At 55.3% G+C, this 16,579-nt stretch overlaps 1 protein-coding gene across 6 annotated transcripts in view; it reads left to right on the forward strand.

The window, feature by feature from the left end:
* Positions 1-16,579, forward strand: part of CDH23 (cadherin related 23) — a 350,388-nt gene that overhangs the window by 264,554 nt on the left and 69,255 nt on the right. For 5 of the 6 annotated variants that reach the window (XM_045083456.1, XM_045083463.1, XM_045083457.1 and 2 more), the window contains 8 exons: positions 2,667-2,802; positions 4,340-4,728; positions 5,844-5,945; positions 6,254-6,256; positions 9,951-10,100; positions 11,301-11,429; positions 12,364-12,492; positions 13,103-13,330. In XM_045083456.1, coding sequence (XP_044939391.1) covers positions 2,667-2,802; positions 4,340-4,728; positions 5,844-5,945; positions 6,254-6,256; positions 9,951-10,100; positions 11,301-11,429; positions 12,364-12,492; positions 13,103-13,330 — 1,266 coding nt within the window. The other variant, XM_045083460.1, reaches the window with a different exon arrangement.

A 16,579-nucleotide genomic window follows, 5' to 3' on the forward strand; every position in this document is an offset into this window, starting at 1 on the left:
ACCCGAATCATTTTAAGGTAGGAATATATGAGCAAGCACCCAGGGCAGAGGTAGGATAGCCTTTGTCGGACAGAGCCCCTGCCCCTCTGAGCCCCCACGAAACCTGGGGACTTCCCTGAAGACAGAATGGGGACTCCAGCTTTGCCCCAGATTCATTTGCCCTGCAGAGATGGCTTCTGGGGACCAACCACAGTCTCCAGTTCCTGCTTTCGAGACCAGGGACAGTGCAGACGAGCACCCAGGAGCAGGGAGTGAAAGGCCCTCCTAGAGACGGGGGCCTCACCTGCACCGTGCAAGCATGCATTTACACGCACTCACATCTCCTGCCCTGACTCTGCCGGAGGGCACAGCACGACACAGACAGTGGGGCTGCTTCTCCAGGGTGGCCCAGGAGCTCAGTAGCTGAGCCCTCCCGCTTTTAAGAACTTGGCAGACCTGTGTGTTTCCTGTACATCTGTGTGTCTCAGGTTTGCAAACCACACACCATTATGCCTCCTGTCTCTGCTGCTAAAAACAAGGCTGAAACCGACAAAAGGACAGTGGCGTGGAGCCAGCCCTATGGAGCATGGGCCACACCCAGGCTCCGTGCCACACACGCCCCTTATTGTCCTGGCCCATCGGCCCTGCTTGTGCCCCTGCGATCCCTGGGGTAAAGGCCAGTTGGACAAGCAGACTCAGGAAGGGGAAGGCTCAGGGTCTTGAAAGATGGATGGTTAGTTTCTGTTTACAGCAAGTGAGTTCCCGAAATTCATCCATGCAAATTCCCCCCACACCCACCCCACCCAGGATCTTCCCAGCCAAGTTCTTGGTGAAGCCAAACTTAGAAAGTTCCGGCTTATGAACAGCTGTGCTCTGGGGTGGGCACTTTAATTTGCATAGTGGGTTCTAGATGTCTGGACATGAAAATGTGATGATGCAACAGGGCTGCAAGAAACCCCAAGAGCCAGGAAGATAGAGAAAACTTTACTCCTATATGGCTCCCCTCCCCCTAACTCTGTAACACCCCCACCACCACCACTGCTAATGTTCTCCACTGGCCAGGCCTCCCGTTCCGCTACAGAAGGCCCCTCACTTCTCCAGCAAATTCCCAGCTAAGCCCAGGAGAGGAGCCAGGGCTGATCCCAAAGGTGGTGATTAATCAGAAATCCAATATTCGTGTTGTCGATTGTGCTGTGGCCCCTGCCATGACGCCGGTGAGCTTGTGTGAAATCTGTGTTGCACACTTTTGCCCGTGCTCTATTTGCCGCTTCCACACTGCTGGCAAGCTCCTGCTGACCCTGATTCTCTCAGGCTGGAAGGAGGTGGTCTCCTGTTTCGAGGCCAGCTCATCCCTAGCATAGCGCCAAAAGGAATAGGGGTTGGTGGACTGAGAACCAGGAGGGCCCCCTTCTCTTTCCTGCCCCTTCAGTTACCATGAGGCCTTGGATAAGTCCCTCCCCATCCCTGAGCCTCCATCCCCCAATCTGGGAGAGCCAGGGGCCCTGAGCCTCCTTGTGGCTCCTTAAGCATCAACAATGTACGACACCCTCCCCTCCCCTACCACCCTGGTCTCTGGGCAAGACCCTCCCTGTGCTCCTGAGTGTATGTGAGGGGCAGGGGCAGGCGCTGTAACCAAAAAAAAAAAAAAAAATTGCTGTGACCCAGATCTCTCTCCATGACATTTTTCTTCTGTTATGCGAGACCTGTTTTTTAAAGAACAATTAGAAAGCACAAATAAGTGGTGATGGAAATGATGCCTAATCCCACCATTCAGATAGAGCTGCTCTCTTGGCCAGGCTCCTGAAAACAAATCCTGGGACAAGAGTTGATAGGAAGATAATAAGCAGGAAGTGTCCCCAGGAAAAGCTGGAAGGGGTGCAAGACCAGGGAAGGAAAGGCAACCAGGGAACTTTGACTCAGCCCCGTGGGGAGCCCTGGAGAGAATCACTGCCACTAGCCAGTCAGGGCTGAGGAAGCGGAGTATGGAGTCCACACCCATCAGTCTCGGGTAAGGGCTGCCCCAGGGGACATAATTCCCAGGCACTCCCAGCTCTCTGGGTGTGTGTGTTCCAACAGCCTGGGTGGGGTGGGGTGGGGTGAGTGTGTCTCCCTCACCACCCCCCCACTCCCTACCCCTGCCCCCCGCCACCAAGAGCCATGGTGGTCTCTGGCTGCTGGCAGAGAGAAGCCCCAGAGAAAGTGCCCGATAATCTAGAGGGGTCTGAGTACGGACGTTCTCTGCTCCAGTCATAATGAACATTTTTGTGTCTATGTTCCCAGATAGACTTTGATATTCAAATGGGGTCCCTTCAGCCTTTTTAAGCACTTTTGCTAAGACTGGCTCATTTCGTCTTTCTGCCAACCCTGGACGTGGCCCAGAGCATGATTTACAAGGTTGATCTATTACTGTTGCCTAGCTGAGCAACTCGATGGTCCAGAAGAGTCACTAATCAGTCACAGGTTCCCATAGGGTTAGGAGCAATGCCAGGAGGAAGATCAAGTGATGTTTGAGCCCCCGCTCCATGCCTGGTGCTGTGCCAGGTGGGGGTGTTTGGTGGCTGACCATCGGGAGCTCCCCACTGGCCCAGCAGAACAGTGATCGCACATGCAGGCCTAGAAGGGCCAGCCCTGGGCTTCTCCAGTCTCCACCCCACCTTGACCTTCCGCCCCTGGTCTGACTCTGACAGGTGATCGTGTATGTGGAGGACGTCAACGATGAGGCCCCCGTGTTCACACAGCAGCAATATAGCCGCCTGGGGCTTCGAGAGACCGCAGGGGTCGGCACGTCAGTCATCGTCGTCCGAGCCACAGATCGAGACACCGGTGAGTCCGGCTTTCCCCAGAGTCACCCTCTGCAGCTTGTCCCTCCCACTCTTGCAGGGCCTGTCATCCTCAGGGTGCCGCAGGCTCCCCCATTCAGCAGGTCCCAAGCTGGGGAGGGGCTCTAGGGACAGTGCTGGGGGCATCTGCCCCAGAAGTCCAGGCCTAGAAGGACTGGAGTCAGGGAGCTATCCCAGTCTCTGGAAGGAGGGAGGGGAGGCTCTGAGATTGGAAAGTCTAGGTTTCTCGCTGGAGGAGCCGGTAGCTCCTGGCTAGCCTTTGGCTGGAGGCTGGGCAGGGCTGGGGCAGGCAAAGGACTTGTCACACACAGCCTCACCAGCCAGCAGCAGCTCCATGTCCTGTGGGCCTTGCTCAGGGCCTGGCATATGCAGGCTTCACAAGGGGCAGTGTTCTGGGGTGCTCTAAGGGCAGCCGGTACCTCACCAAGGACCCCAAGCCTGACAGACAGCCACAGCTGGCAGTGCAAAGCAAAGGAGAATGTGACCAGGTCCCGGCAGCCATCTTCATGGGCCCGGCTATTTGGGCCTCTGCTCCAGGCCAGAAATGCAGCCAGAGTGGAGCTCTTTCCTGGGGGTCCACTGCCCCCCTGGAGAGGCTCCCCGAGCTGCTCCCTAGGTCCCAGCTCCGGCCCTTCCCTCATGTCTGCCCCTCTGAGTATCCCCAGCCCCGCTGGGGCACAGGATGGGGTGATGTGGGGGGAGTGGCCTGAAAACTCTCAGATCTGCCGTCCCTTATGGATCATATTTATACAATTCGGGCCACATATGTCACTGTTGACCAATGGTTCGTGGCTTTTTCTGGGTCAGGAATCCTTTTGAGAAATTCATGAGAGCTGTGTGTCCATCCCTAGAAGAATGCACATCCATTCTGAGTTCAGCAAATGATTTCAAGGACGTCTGGGATTTCCTGAGCGGTTTTATGGCCACTCCCCTGGAAGTCTGTGGACCTCAGCTAAAGAATCCCAACTTGAGCTCCTGGTTGGAGAATATACCAAGGCCGAGGGATTTGAGGTGGAGAAGTGGGGAGGACGGGGGAAGGTGTCCCTGGTGCTAGCACCCTTCAGCTGGAGGGACCAAATGGAGTCATGGCCACTTCAGAGGATGCTGCCCTTGTCCAGTACTTTCTAGATGAGAGCTCCCCTTACAAGAGCTCCCTGATTTCCCCACTGCTACTAGTCCAAATACCTAAGGCGGGGGTAGGGGTCAGTACTTGAGCTTGAATTTGAGGCTCCAGAAGCAGAACAGAATCCCTCCAGCACATCTCTCATGCCAAGGCCAAGCCCCAGAGGGGTTGCGTGTGTTAGGCCTTGCTGTCTGCGTAGACCCTGGCCCCATCCTCTGTCACTTCTCTCGGGGCAACCCAACCCCCACAAGTGGGGAGACAGTACACACTGGGCAGGCCAGCCAGGGCCACTCACCTGGTCCCCGGGGCCAATAGCAGCTGTGCCGTGAGCAGCCTGGAAAGCCGCACGGCCATCCCACCCCCATCTGGGACTGCACACTCTTGTGTCCTCCTGCAGGGGACGGCGGCCTGGTGAATTACCGCATCCTGTCTGGGGCCGAGGGCAAGTTTGAGATTGATGAGAGCACAGGGCTCATCATCACCGTGGATTACCTGGACTATGAGACCAAAACCAGCTACCTGATGAACGTCTCTGCCACCGACCAGGCCCCCCCCTTCAACCAGGGCTTCTGCAGTGTCTACATCACACTCCTCAATGAGCTGGACGAGGCTGTGCAGTTCTCCAACGCCTCCTATGAGGCGGCCATCTTGGAGAACCTGGCCCTCGGCACTGAGATCGTGCGGGTCCAGGCCTACTCCATCGACAACCTCAACCAGATCACCTACCGCTTCGACGCCTATACCAGCGCCCAGGCCAAAGCCCTCTTCCAGATAGATGCCATCACGGTGAGGGGGGCTGAGAGCAGGCGCAGCAAGGGCTCTCCCTAGGTCTAGGAAGCCCAGTCCTTTTGAAGCTAACCAACATTTCTTCTTCTTTTTTTTTTTTTTTTTAATATTTTATTCATTTATTTGACAGAGAGAGAGATCACAAGTAGGCAGAGAGGCAGGCGGGAGAGGGGGGGAAGCAGGCTCCCTGCTGAGCAGAGAGCCCATTGCGGGCCTGGATCCCAGGACCCTGAGATCATGACCTGAGCTGAAGGCAGAGACTTAACCCACTGAGCCACCCAGGCGCCCCCAAACCAACATTTTTCAAGCTCCTTCTGTATGCACAGCACTGTCCTCTTTGTCAAAGAGTGTCTTTGAGATAAATACCCCTGTGCAGCATCCCTCCCGATACTCAGGGGTAAGACAAGGTTTATACCTAGGCAAACTGGTAACCTTGTTATGAGACAATGAGAGCTGTGCAATTCATCACATTTCTCTTTTTACCTTGGCTGTTAGGAAGCTCAGATATAACTTGTTTCATCATACTCGTTAGTCTTAGCTAACCAGCAGCTAGGCTCTTATCTGCTATCTGGGTCTTACTCTTCCATCTCTGGTTGGCTGTGTCTTTTATCAGACTCCCTTCTTTGAAAATAGGCAAAGTATGAATCACTGTGGGGTATAGGTCTTATCCCAAGGAATACTGGGATCACAAAGATGAATGAGACCCTTCCCAGCCCTCAAAGAGTTGGTAAACCGGGAGGAGAAGTGGGAATAATCAGGGATGTGCATCCATCTGAGCACCCCAGGGGAGGATGTGAAAAGAGCTACGATACAGGAATGGAGCCCTGAGGCCCAAAGGAGAGAGATCTTACCTGGCTGGGGAAGCAGGCAGCCTACACAGACGAGGTGGCGTCTGAGTGAGATTTGAGAAAGAAGTAGGATTTAAGCCGACAGAGCTCTGGGGAGATGTTCCGCCGGGCAGAGGGAGTGATGTGGAAGGTGGGAAAGTGGGTCGGATGTTGGGGATTCACAAGGGGAGTCTGCTTTGACTGGAGCACGGGACTGCTTGGGGGCAGGGCGGCCTCTGCCCCCAGAGTATAATGATGTCACTCTCCTCTCTGGTCCCCTCCCCGCAGGGTGTGGTCACCGTCAAGGGCCTGGTGGACCGGGAAAAGGGTGACTTCTACACCTTGACGGTGGTGGCAGACGACGGTGGCCCCAAGGTGGACTCCACTGTGGTGAGTGGGACCCCGGGTGAGAGCCCCACAGGTAGAGCCCGTCACCGCCCCAAGGCACCCCAAAACATACATCTTCACAGGCTACCCCATACCCGGGGCAGGCTGTGGGTGAAGATTTGGGCCACCCAGGGACAGTGCTATGGCCATAATGCCACACCTTCGTGGGCAGCCCGGGCTAGGGATGAGACTCCAGACTGGTTGGGGGGCAGCACACCCCCGCTGGGAGGTGGCTGGGAGAGCTGCAGACTGCTAACCGTTCCTACCCTTGCCTTTTCTCTCCCTTGGCCTCCTGCCGGCTCTGACTACAGAAGGTGAGTGGCCTGTGGCCTGGGGCTGTCCTGGGCCAGTGCCAGCTCCATCTCTGTAAGGCACTGCACCTCCCTGCCTCCCCCGCAGCAGGTTCCTACCCAGACCCTTCACAACCACTTCAGCCCCAGCCCCTCTTGGGCATGTTCCCCAGGTCCAGCTCTGCCTTTCCTGCCAGCCAGTGGCATCTGGAGCTGGGGCAGGGGGTGGGCACTAGCAAGGAGCAGGTGGGACACACAGTGAAAGGAACAGAGAGGCTTCATCCCAGCTCTGCTGTGTGACACAAGCAAGTTGCTCAACTTCTCTGTGTTTCTCTTCCTTGGATCTAAAGTGAGGATGATCCCAGCAGCCCTGAAGCTGGCAGGAGGATAAGAAGCCCTTTGTAAACTAGGCCCCAAGGAGCATATGATGGGAGTGGCACCTGCAAAGGGGGACCTCACCCTCTCTTGGGGGTTTGGGGAAAGAACATATTATGTTAGGGTACATGGGAAGTGGAGCCTGCAGTGCCGGGGCCTGGAGTGTGCTGGGCAAGGGCTGCCACAGGCACAGTGAATCGCTGTCCTCAAGGACTCTAGGGCGGGAACACCACGGGCTCGGGACATTTGGAGGAGGATGACCACTGAAGCCAGAGGTGTCAGGCAAAGGTCTTAGGGGGGGTGAGGGGTGGGGGAGGCAGGCAGAGGACCTCAGGCTCAGGGTTAAATGGGGGTGGGCCCGAGAGGGAGGGGTCTACCAGGTGGGCATCCTGCAGCAATATTAACAGGATATTAACAGTACCTTGAGCGTGGGCCGCAGCTGGTCCGGTCTGAGGCCATCTGTGGATCACTTGGGGCGTCCGGCTAACCCACAGCCTTGGTTATAGCTACACTCTCACTCCCAACTGGGTCCCTATCACATTAACCTAGAGGGACAGAAATCAACTGACTGTCCAGGCTAAGAGCCCAAGGCAGCTGCTTGGGGGGTCTCTGCACCACTGCTTGCTAGAGGTGCTTAGTTCCAGTGGCCCTGGTTGTGACCTAGTTGTATCCCAAAGCCCCCTCCATCCACAGGGCCAGCCTGGGGGGTAGGGAGACCAAGAGTAGCCATGAGCTGCATAGCTCCCCGTGGCCCCCCAGTGCTCCCAGAGGGTAACCGCTGAGCAGAACCCTCAGTGGTGGATACTAGGCGGGCACCGTGTCCCGCACCTCCCAGCTCAGGCTCCTGGCCACCCCAGCTGGAGGAGCTGAGGCTCAGGTTAAATGGGGCCCTCTCATTGGGCCTCGGAAGCCTTATCTGTAAAATGGGCCCAGTTGCAGCTCTCCCCTCATTTTGATGGGGAGTCGGGATGCTGAGGCCGGGTGGATGCTGATAAGCAGCCAGGATGGCCAGGTTGCTCCCCACCAAGGCTCCTGGAGCCTGTCTGTAGATGAGGCAACCCTCTTCCTCTGCCTAGACCGCTGGGGGCACCCTAAGCACACGCCCTGTATCTCCATAATCACTAAACCCTCTTCCAGGAAGCAGGACCTATGGGTTTTTGCTTTGCCCTGGCTTCCTCCCAGGCCCCGGGGCCCACTGCCCTAAATACAGCAGCCCTGTTGGCACCAGGCACTCATTGCTGGAGATGCTAGGGTGAAGCAGCCCGAGGGGCCTTTTAAAGGTAGCACCATTTCCTCTGCAAGGCCGGAACCCCCAAACCACAGCTCACCTACACCTGACTCCTCCCTGACCCCGGCAGCCCCCATGGGCCCTGGGGGGGGGGGGTGGGGAGGCATTAGGAAGGGGCACCCGTGGACAGGCTCTCGAATAATGCCTTCACACCCCTGGGGCCAGGAGAAGATGATCTGGACCATGAGGCCCTGGGTGGGAACACAGACCCAGATCTAATCCTATGGATTAGCCCTACTGCTGAGGCTGACTCTGCTGCCGGGAGCACCTCACAAACAGCATCACAGTGGTAATCCTAGAGGAAATACCCACTGTGTGCCTGGCTCTGGGCTGGGCTCAGAGCACAACAGGAAACTGTAATTAGACATAGTCCCTGCTTTCACAGACATAAGATACAGTAGGAGAGGGTTGTTGATTAAGTTACCACACCAGTCAGTATATGCTACAGGAGAAAGTCTATAATAAGACGTCTGGGAAATCGAGGAGGGCTTCCCTGAGGAAGTGACTCAGGCTGAGATCTGCAGAAAGCACAGACATTTACCCAACCAAGAAGGAAGCACATAAAGGCAGAGGGAATAGCGTATGCAAAAGCTCTGTGGTGGGACAAAGCCCAGGAAGTCTGGACAAGGTCTTGAGCCGAGCAAAAGAGTTTGGAGGAGTTAGAGCACAGAGGCCTTGTTTGGTTCTGCCCTAGGAATAGCGTGGTGGGCATTACTGGGCCCATTTCACAGATGAGCAGACTGGGGCTCTGGGACATCACGGAACACCCTGAGCAAAATCATGAGGGATGGGCAAAGCCTTGGAGTATGAGAGCATGCCAATCTCCCAGGCACGAAGCAGGATGGGGACCACCTTTACCACCCTGACCTTTTCTTTTGTTCATTCATTCCCCAAGGCATCCCAATGCTGTATGTGTTTTTGTCTATACTTTCAACTAAGGAAGTGGAAAATCAGAGAGGTTGAATCATTTTTTCCCAAGTCGCACAGCTAGTAAATGGGGGAGTTGGTCGTGCTGCCAAGCCTGGGCTGCTTGTCCTGCTTGTCCTATTTTTAGCGAGCTACTGACAGCTCCCTAAAAATATGGAGGCATGGCTAGGATGGAGAAGAAGGAAGACCTGATTGGGGGGCGGGGAGGATGAAAGGGGTCTCCTATGTGGCAGCGATGTTCCCCAGGCTCCCCATGGGGGCCCCTATATGCCGCCTGGGAGCCCTTGTACCCCAGGCTCAGGGAGGGAGAGGATGAGGTCTGGCTTGGGGCAGGGCCGTGGGAGCAAGCCCCTCCTGGGATTCCCCAAACCTGAGCCCCTCCCACCCTACCTGAACCTTCCCGTCCATGAGCCTAAGGGGCACTCTTGGCCATCTGTGGGTTGAAAGCTACAGAATACAAAACAATATGCCCTTTGCATGCAATTTGCACATTCCCAGTTTATATCTGATCATGGAAATTCCTCCCCTCTCCCCACTGGGACCACCAGGCTACCTCATGGCCCCCTCTTGTTCCAAAGCCCCAGTTCCGTCCCTGTAATCCAGATGCGCCAGCGAAGAGGCCTTTGGGCAAGATCTGGCTGCCAGATGTGTTTTGACCAGCTGGCACATAAGTTTTTCCTTTAATTTTTATTAATCACCACATAATTCCTCATAAAAATCTGGATTCCGAGTTCCTTTTGAAAAACAGGAAGCTCTATCGATGCCAAGCTGGCATTCCTCAGTGTATTTTTTTTTTTTTTTTTTTTTTTTTTCTGAGTAGCCTCTGTCCCCTTTAGCCAAGGCCCATGCCTTCCAGTGCTCAGCCCTACCACCACTAAGTCCTCCCTGGACTCTACCCTGCTGTGCTGGCCCCAGCATTTGAGTGGGTGCGGCCCTCCCCCATCCCACGGCTATGGGAAATGTGCTCAACACCTCCAAGTCCTGATCGGCCCAGGCAAGCCCTGAACGCTAGCTGACTTTCTAGAACTCTCAGCTCTGGGCCCCTGTGCGCCCACGGTGGGAGCCTGGTGTTTGGAGTCAGGAAGCAGAAGGAGGCGGTGGGTCTCTGGCTGCCTTCCCCACCCCCAGGTCTACATCACGGTGCTAGATGAGAACGACAACAGTCCCTGGTTTGACTTCACCTCCGACTCGGCCGTCAGCGTGCCTGAGGACTGCCCCGTGGGCCAGCTTGTGGCCACCCTCAAGGCCCGGGACCCTGACGCCGGCAGCAATGGGCAGGTGCGTGCCAAGTAAAATGCTGCCTCTTCCGTGTCTTAAGGAGGCTCCCGTAGCCTCTCCCACTAGAGGAGGGATGGCCAGGCTCCACCCAGCCCCAGGTGCACAGCCCTGCCCTCACCCTGCTCCATGGTCAAGGAGAGAAGAGGAGGCAGAGCTGTGCAGGCTGTTGGCCCTGCCTGGGTACGTGAACATGGAGTACGAAGGCTGGCTCCAGCTCAGCCCCTGACAGCAAGCTGAGAGCAGAGGGCGTTCATCCTTCCTGCTGACTCCTTTGTCACCTGATCCACAAACCTCTCAGCATCTCGGCCCTGTGTGCCAGGCCTTCCCACATGGCCCCAGGTCTCAGAGAGGATAGGCTTCTCCTCCTCCCAGCTTTGGGGGACCTGTGCCATGGCAGGAAGTGCTCCCTCCACACACACTCCACGTTTGGAGGCCCAGTGCACAAGGAGGACGGGTGGTAGACTGTATTAGTCTTCCCGCTGCTTTAATCAAGTGACATGTTTGAGGAGGTTCCCACCATTTAAAAATGGCTTGCTTGTTTAGGGTCCCTGTGGGGCTCTGCTGGTTAAGCAGCCTTCTCTTAATTTTGGCTCAGATCATGACCTCAAGATCATGAGATCAAACCCCTCATTGGGTTCCACACAGACCATGGAGCTTGCTTAAGATTCTCTCTCCTCTCCCTCTGCCCTCCCCACATCCCGCAAAGATGGCTTGTACACCTCTTGGGGAGGCAGTAGCTTTAGGATCAGAAGCACAGGCATTCAAATCTTCATTCTCTTAGTCATTTGCAAGCTGTGTAACCTTGGCCAATTGTTGCCTGTTTCTGAGCCTCCTGTCTGCAAACTGGAAAGAGCATCTCCTGACCATTGCTGTGAGGGCCAGATGCAGCCCATGTCCCAGCAGGGCCCCCAGAAGTCTCAGTGCCGCCCCACCTCTGTCCTGGGAAACGTCTGTGCTGCAGGACTCATACCCACTCTTCTGGCCCCTAGGCTGGTAATGCTGACCTCTCTTACCCCAGGAACCTGCCACAGGTCCCGTGCTGCCTTGGTGGGCCTACAGCACACATTTTCTACCTCTGCATCAAATGTTCTCTTTTCAAATGCCCTTACCGAGCAGAGGGCCTGGGAGGGCAGGGGAGGGACCATCAGCCTGACCTGTGGCCTGTGCTCCTCACTTTCTCGTACACCCCCCCCCCCACAGGTGGTCTTCTCCCTGGCCTCTGGCAACGTCGCCGGGGCCTTTGATATCGTCACCACCAATTACTCCATTGGTGAAGTGTTTGTGGCCAGGCCTCTGGACAGAGAAGAGCTAGACCACTACATCCTCAAGGTGAGAAACACCCCCTGAGCCGGGGATCTCTGCTGACCTTCCAGGAGAGAGCTTGGCACAGCCTGGCAGTTGGCTTCCCATGTCTCTGGTCCCCAGGGCGGGAAGCAGCAGAGGTGTCTGTCCCTATTATAGGAGCCAGGAGAGAAGGCCTGGCAGAGCTGATAGAGCCCTGACTCTTCCACAGGCAGTATGACTTTGGGCAAGTTGTTCACTCTCCCTGGGCCTTGGTTTCCCCTCTTGTGCAATGGGTAGAAGAACCCCTCCCTGGCCAGCCTCTGCCTTGGTGAGAAACAAGCACAAGTGTGAGGAGTCCCGGAGGCCACCATTATTGCTGAGCTGCTGTGGCTGGCCTGCTCCCTGTGACTCCGGGGACCCCAGGGCTGCATTCCTGCAGGGCTCTAAGCCTGGAGAGCCCTTTCACTGCTCCTCAGGCATCCAGGAAGGATTTGGGGTCCCAGGGACAGGCCTGGGCTGTGGGGAAAACTCTAGTTCATTGCCGAAAAGGTTAGGGGAGGCTTTCTCTATCTGCCAGGGTTCAGATAGGAGTGCGTGGAACAGAGTTATTTGAAGCTAAAAGCAGGAGCCCGGGGTCTGGTCACAGGCCCAGGTCATGGTCAAGGGCTGGCATAGACCAGAATACAGTCCAGGGTAGGACCAGAAGGTAAAGACTGGACACACCAGAACCAGATTCCGAATGATGGTTCCATGTCAGACAACAATTGGGCAAGGATTGTTTGCAGCATGGGGCGGAAGAAAAAAATTCCAGGGAGAGCCCAGGGCTGGCAGACCACCCACGGGCAGGGATGGACCCAAGCGTCTCTCTGCCCTACTGGTCCTCCGCACTGGACAGACTGCCCTTTCAGACTCCATATTCCAGGTTCTTCCCCTTCCTTTAACCCTGAATCCAGTCTCCTCTCTCCTCTCCCCACTCCAGGTTGTAGCGTCTGACCGTGGTACCCCTCCACGGAAGAAGGACCACATCCTACAGGTGACCATTCTGGATGTCAATGACAACCCTCCAGTGATCGAGAGCCCTTTAGGGTACAATGTCAGTGTGAACGAGGTGAGGACAGCTCTTGTGTCCGGATAGCTGGATGTCCAGGGTGGGCAGTGGGTGTGAGTGACCGTGAAGCACCCGTGTAAGGGTCTGCTTGGACCGCTGGGCTCTCAGACCCTGCAGGTGGGGGCGTGTCCTGGTCATTCACAATTCCAGCCCTAATGCCAGCTCCTGGGATGCAGTCGTTTTTTGCAGGAGGTGTGAAGAGGAGACAGGAGGAGAGAGAAAGCGGGAAATGGGATTAATCCCCTGGAGAGCTGCTTTTAAACAAGACAGTGCATTTACTACTCATTCTTAAGACTGAGGCACTGAGGGAAATTTTTTCCCCAGCATTGCTGGGTGTCAGGCCAGGTTGGACGTCCGAGAAAGCAGGATAGGAGAGGGGTTTAAAGGCCGGGTCTCAGACCAGCCTTCCAAGAGTCAGACCTGGGCTCTGCCACAGACAGGCAGTGTGACCTTTCTCTGTACCTCAGTTTTCTCATCTGTAAATGGGGATAGCATCCTATCTAACTGCCAGGGCTGCCAAGAAGAGTCTGTGAAGTCACATAGCCTTGCATATAGTGGGTGCCCACAGCATGCTCACCACCGACAGCCCCCTTTCCTGCTCTCCCTGCAGAACGTGGGCGGGGGTACTGCTGTGGTCCAGGTGAGAGCCACCGACCGTGACATCGGGATCAACAGCGTGCTGTCCTACTATATCACTGAGGGCAATGAGGATATGACCTTCCGCATGGACCGGATCAGTGGTGAGATCTCCACGCGGCCAGCCCCGCCCGACCGTGAGCACCGGAGCTTCTACCACCTGGTGGTGACGGTGGAGGACGAAGGCACCCCCACCCTGTCGGTGAGCCGTGGAGGCAGATGCAGGGAGGGGAGGGTGCTTGAAGGACCCGCCTTCTGTAGGGGGTGGGAGTGGCATGTCCGAGGTGGGTGAATCTTTGACAAGTCCTTTGTTGTGCCTTTAGAAGGTCCACCTCTGTGTATTTATAGAGGACCTGCGCATGTGTTTGTGGAGGACCTGCGTGTGTTTGTGGAGGACCCGCACGTGCAGAACTCATGTGCTTGTCATCCTGTATCTGTAACCACTCAGAGTCTCTGTTCAGCCCTCTTTGGTCCAGCAGTTCTATGGGATGGTGCAGAGCGAGCCCACACCTTGGGGCCTGGCCAACCCTCACTCTACCTGCCAAGCCGTGTGCCTGCGAGCATGCATTCACCCACACTCTGTACCAGACAGGAAAGGCGCCCTCTGGCCCCTTCCCCTCTGTCACTTTGATGTGACACACTGTTGCAATATGTCCATGTCGGAAGGGACTGATGCTCTTGGTCCCGTCTGGTGCTTGAATGGACAAGGTCCCGCCCAAGGCAACGTGGGAGGTTTGCAAGGTTGGAGAAGGAGGCGCGCCCTGCGGTACTGGATGGCGAGATGGTCTGGGGGCGATGGGCCGGGGTGGGAGCCGTGTGCCCATCAAGGGGGTGAAGTTTGGAGTCAGGAGCGCTGTGAGCTGGCTGTGCAATCACCAGCAAGTTGGAACCTCTCGGGATGCGGTCTCGTCATCCGGAAAAGGGAGGTGATGTCTCCTCTTAGGTGGTGTCTGGGGAATTGAGTGAGCTCATGTCTGCAGAAGTGCTCAGTAGACCCTGAGGAGGAGGACTGTGTCAGATGCATGTGGCCGCGATAATGCCGCAGTGCAAACCAAACCACATGCAGGGATGAACGCAATCACTGATTTGGCGCCAACTCTGCAGACTGGCGATTTAGACCTGGTTTAGCTGGGCTCCCGCCTATGTGGGGTTGCGGGGGGCAGCTGTGTATCATTAGATGACTGGGGTTTGGGGGGTCATCCACCTATCGGCCGGGGTGACAGGGCCACCTGTGTCTCCTCTTCCAGAAGGCTAGCCCATGCTTATTCAAGTGGAGCTAGCAAGGGTCCAAGAGGGACAGTGGGAGCATGCAGGGCCTCTTGAATCCAGGCTTGGAACTGGAATGAGGTTGTTTCTAGCACATTCTGTTGACCAAAGCAAGTCACAAAGCCAGTCCAGGTTCAAGGTGTGGAAAACTCCACCCTCTCTTTTGGAGGAACAAGTTGCAAATGAATTTTAAAAAGTGTGGATACAGGGAGGTATAAAGGATTGGGGACATTTTTGTGCTCTGTCCACCCTAGGAACCTGATCATTAATGAGGCCTCAGCCCTGTCCCTTGGTCCCTGATGGGAGACTCTGCTAGACCCCTCCCCCTTGGCAGCAGCCCTATGGACTATGGAGTCAGAGTAGGCCTGGGCTGGGCTGTCTATCTGGACTATCTCTGGGGAGGAAGATGAAATTTGACCAATCCCAGGAAACCACATTCTGAGATGCCAAGGGTATGAGACTGGCTGTGGGCACACCCTGGGTGGGCATCCTTAGCTCCAGAGTGGCCAGGTGTCCCCACTAATCACTTTCGCCATCCCCACCCAGTGAGCCAGAGACATATTTACAAGACACATATGACTACTCGAGGGGGGGACATGTAGGGCTATCCATTACTTTAGTGACATGGAAGGACTCAGTTTTGACAAACCCTCTCTACCTGTACCTAGCTTCAGGGCAAATCACCATCCCAGTCATCTCCCAGTGGCATTTAGCGACATGTTTGGCTACAAGTGATAGATACTTAACTCAAGTCATCAACAAATCAGGATGCATTTTATACACGTAACAGAAATTCTAGAGAGAATTACAAATGTTAGTTTTGTGCTCTGTGATGTCAAAGCTAATGCCTCTTGAGCTTTCCCCCATGTCTGCATGATGGCTGCTAAAGCACCAACCATCATGTCAGCATTCAAGGCAGGAAATGACAACACAAAGAACTATGCAAGCCACTTCTGCCCCTTTATCAAGAAAGCAAAATTTTTTTTCCAGAACTACTTTCCACAGTTCTGCTTATGTCTGTGGCCAGAAAAGATTCACATGGGCACCCTCACTCCAAAGGAGATTGGAAAAAAATGATAGGATTGTCAGAACTGGCTTATTATGTGGGAGCCTGATATATCACTGCCTCTGACAAAAGCAGAGCTTGTTAACGAGGGAAGGGTAGAGAACAGATCTGGGGTGGAAAACTGAGAGCCTGTGCTGCTTCTTGTCCTGACCAGCGAACACACCAATTTCACCCCTGCTCCCCCCTTCCCTACACTTCAAAGCCCTGGAGTTTCCTGGGGAGGCAGTCAGTGAGACCCAGGACATTCGGAGACACTGAGTTTTACAGGTGACATCTGGCTTCCTTTTGGTCTTCAGAAGAAATGACAATTGGGGAAATGTGAAATCACCCCGGCCACATTTAACCACCAGGAATGGGTGGGCCGCTACTCAAGCAGTTCCTACAGAACTTGGGACTGGTCCCTGTGGCCAGAAAGAGTTTTCATCTGTTGACAGACACTCTGACCGCCCCCACCCCCAACCACCACCATCAGAGACCCAGCCTAGTCCAGTGGAAACCCATGAACTCTGCCTCCTCACACATGGGTCCCTGACATTTGGGTCCCGCCTTGAAGCCAATCTCAGGCTTCCCAGCTCCCTGCTATGGGACTACGAGAAGTTGGATGGTGAGAGGCATAACCTCCCTTTCTCTGGCTTCCTCATTCTGGCCATCACCAGCTCGGACCCCAGAAAGCACCTTCCAGGTGACTCAATCAGGCCTCGGCTTCCCTGAGGCCATGACCAAGATGATATGTATATGGCTCCTGGGCTATTACACCATGATAGGGACAGACAGCATCAGGGCCAGCTGGGGAAAGATTTACAGGAGACATTTTTTAGGTCAAAAGGAATCTATCAACTTTTTTTCTGGCTTCTTCAGGTAGAGGAAAGATCCCTGGTATTTGACTTCTGTAAGGGACATGTGACAGTGAAGAATTGCCGGGACCAGAGCAGAGTTGAGAACTGAGCCCTGGAGCATATCCGTTCATTCATACATTTGTTCGTTTGCTTAGGCAGCCACTCAGTGTTCCCTGAATGCCCAGTATGTGCCAGGCCCCAGGGATACCCAGAGGAAGCAGTGGTGGTCCCTGCCACCGTAGAAGGTAGCCGAGGAAGGGACGCAGTGAGGGTCTCCGGGTTC

The sequence above is a fragment of the Mustela putorius genome, unplaced genomic scaffold (genome assembly GCF_011764305.1).
Source record: "Mustela putorius furo isolate JIRA1106 unplaced genomic scaffold, ASM1176430v1.1 tig00000698_pilon_pilon_pilon, whole genome shotgun sequence".
NCBI lineage: Eukaryota > Metazoa > Chordata > Mammalia > Carnivora > Mustelidae > Mustela > Mustela putorius.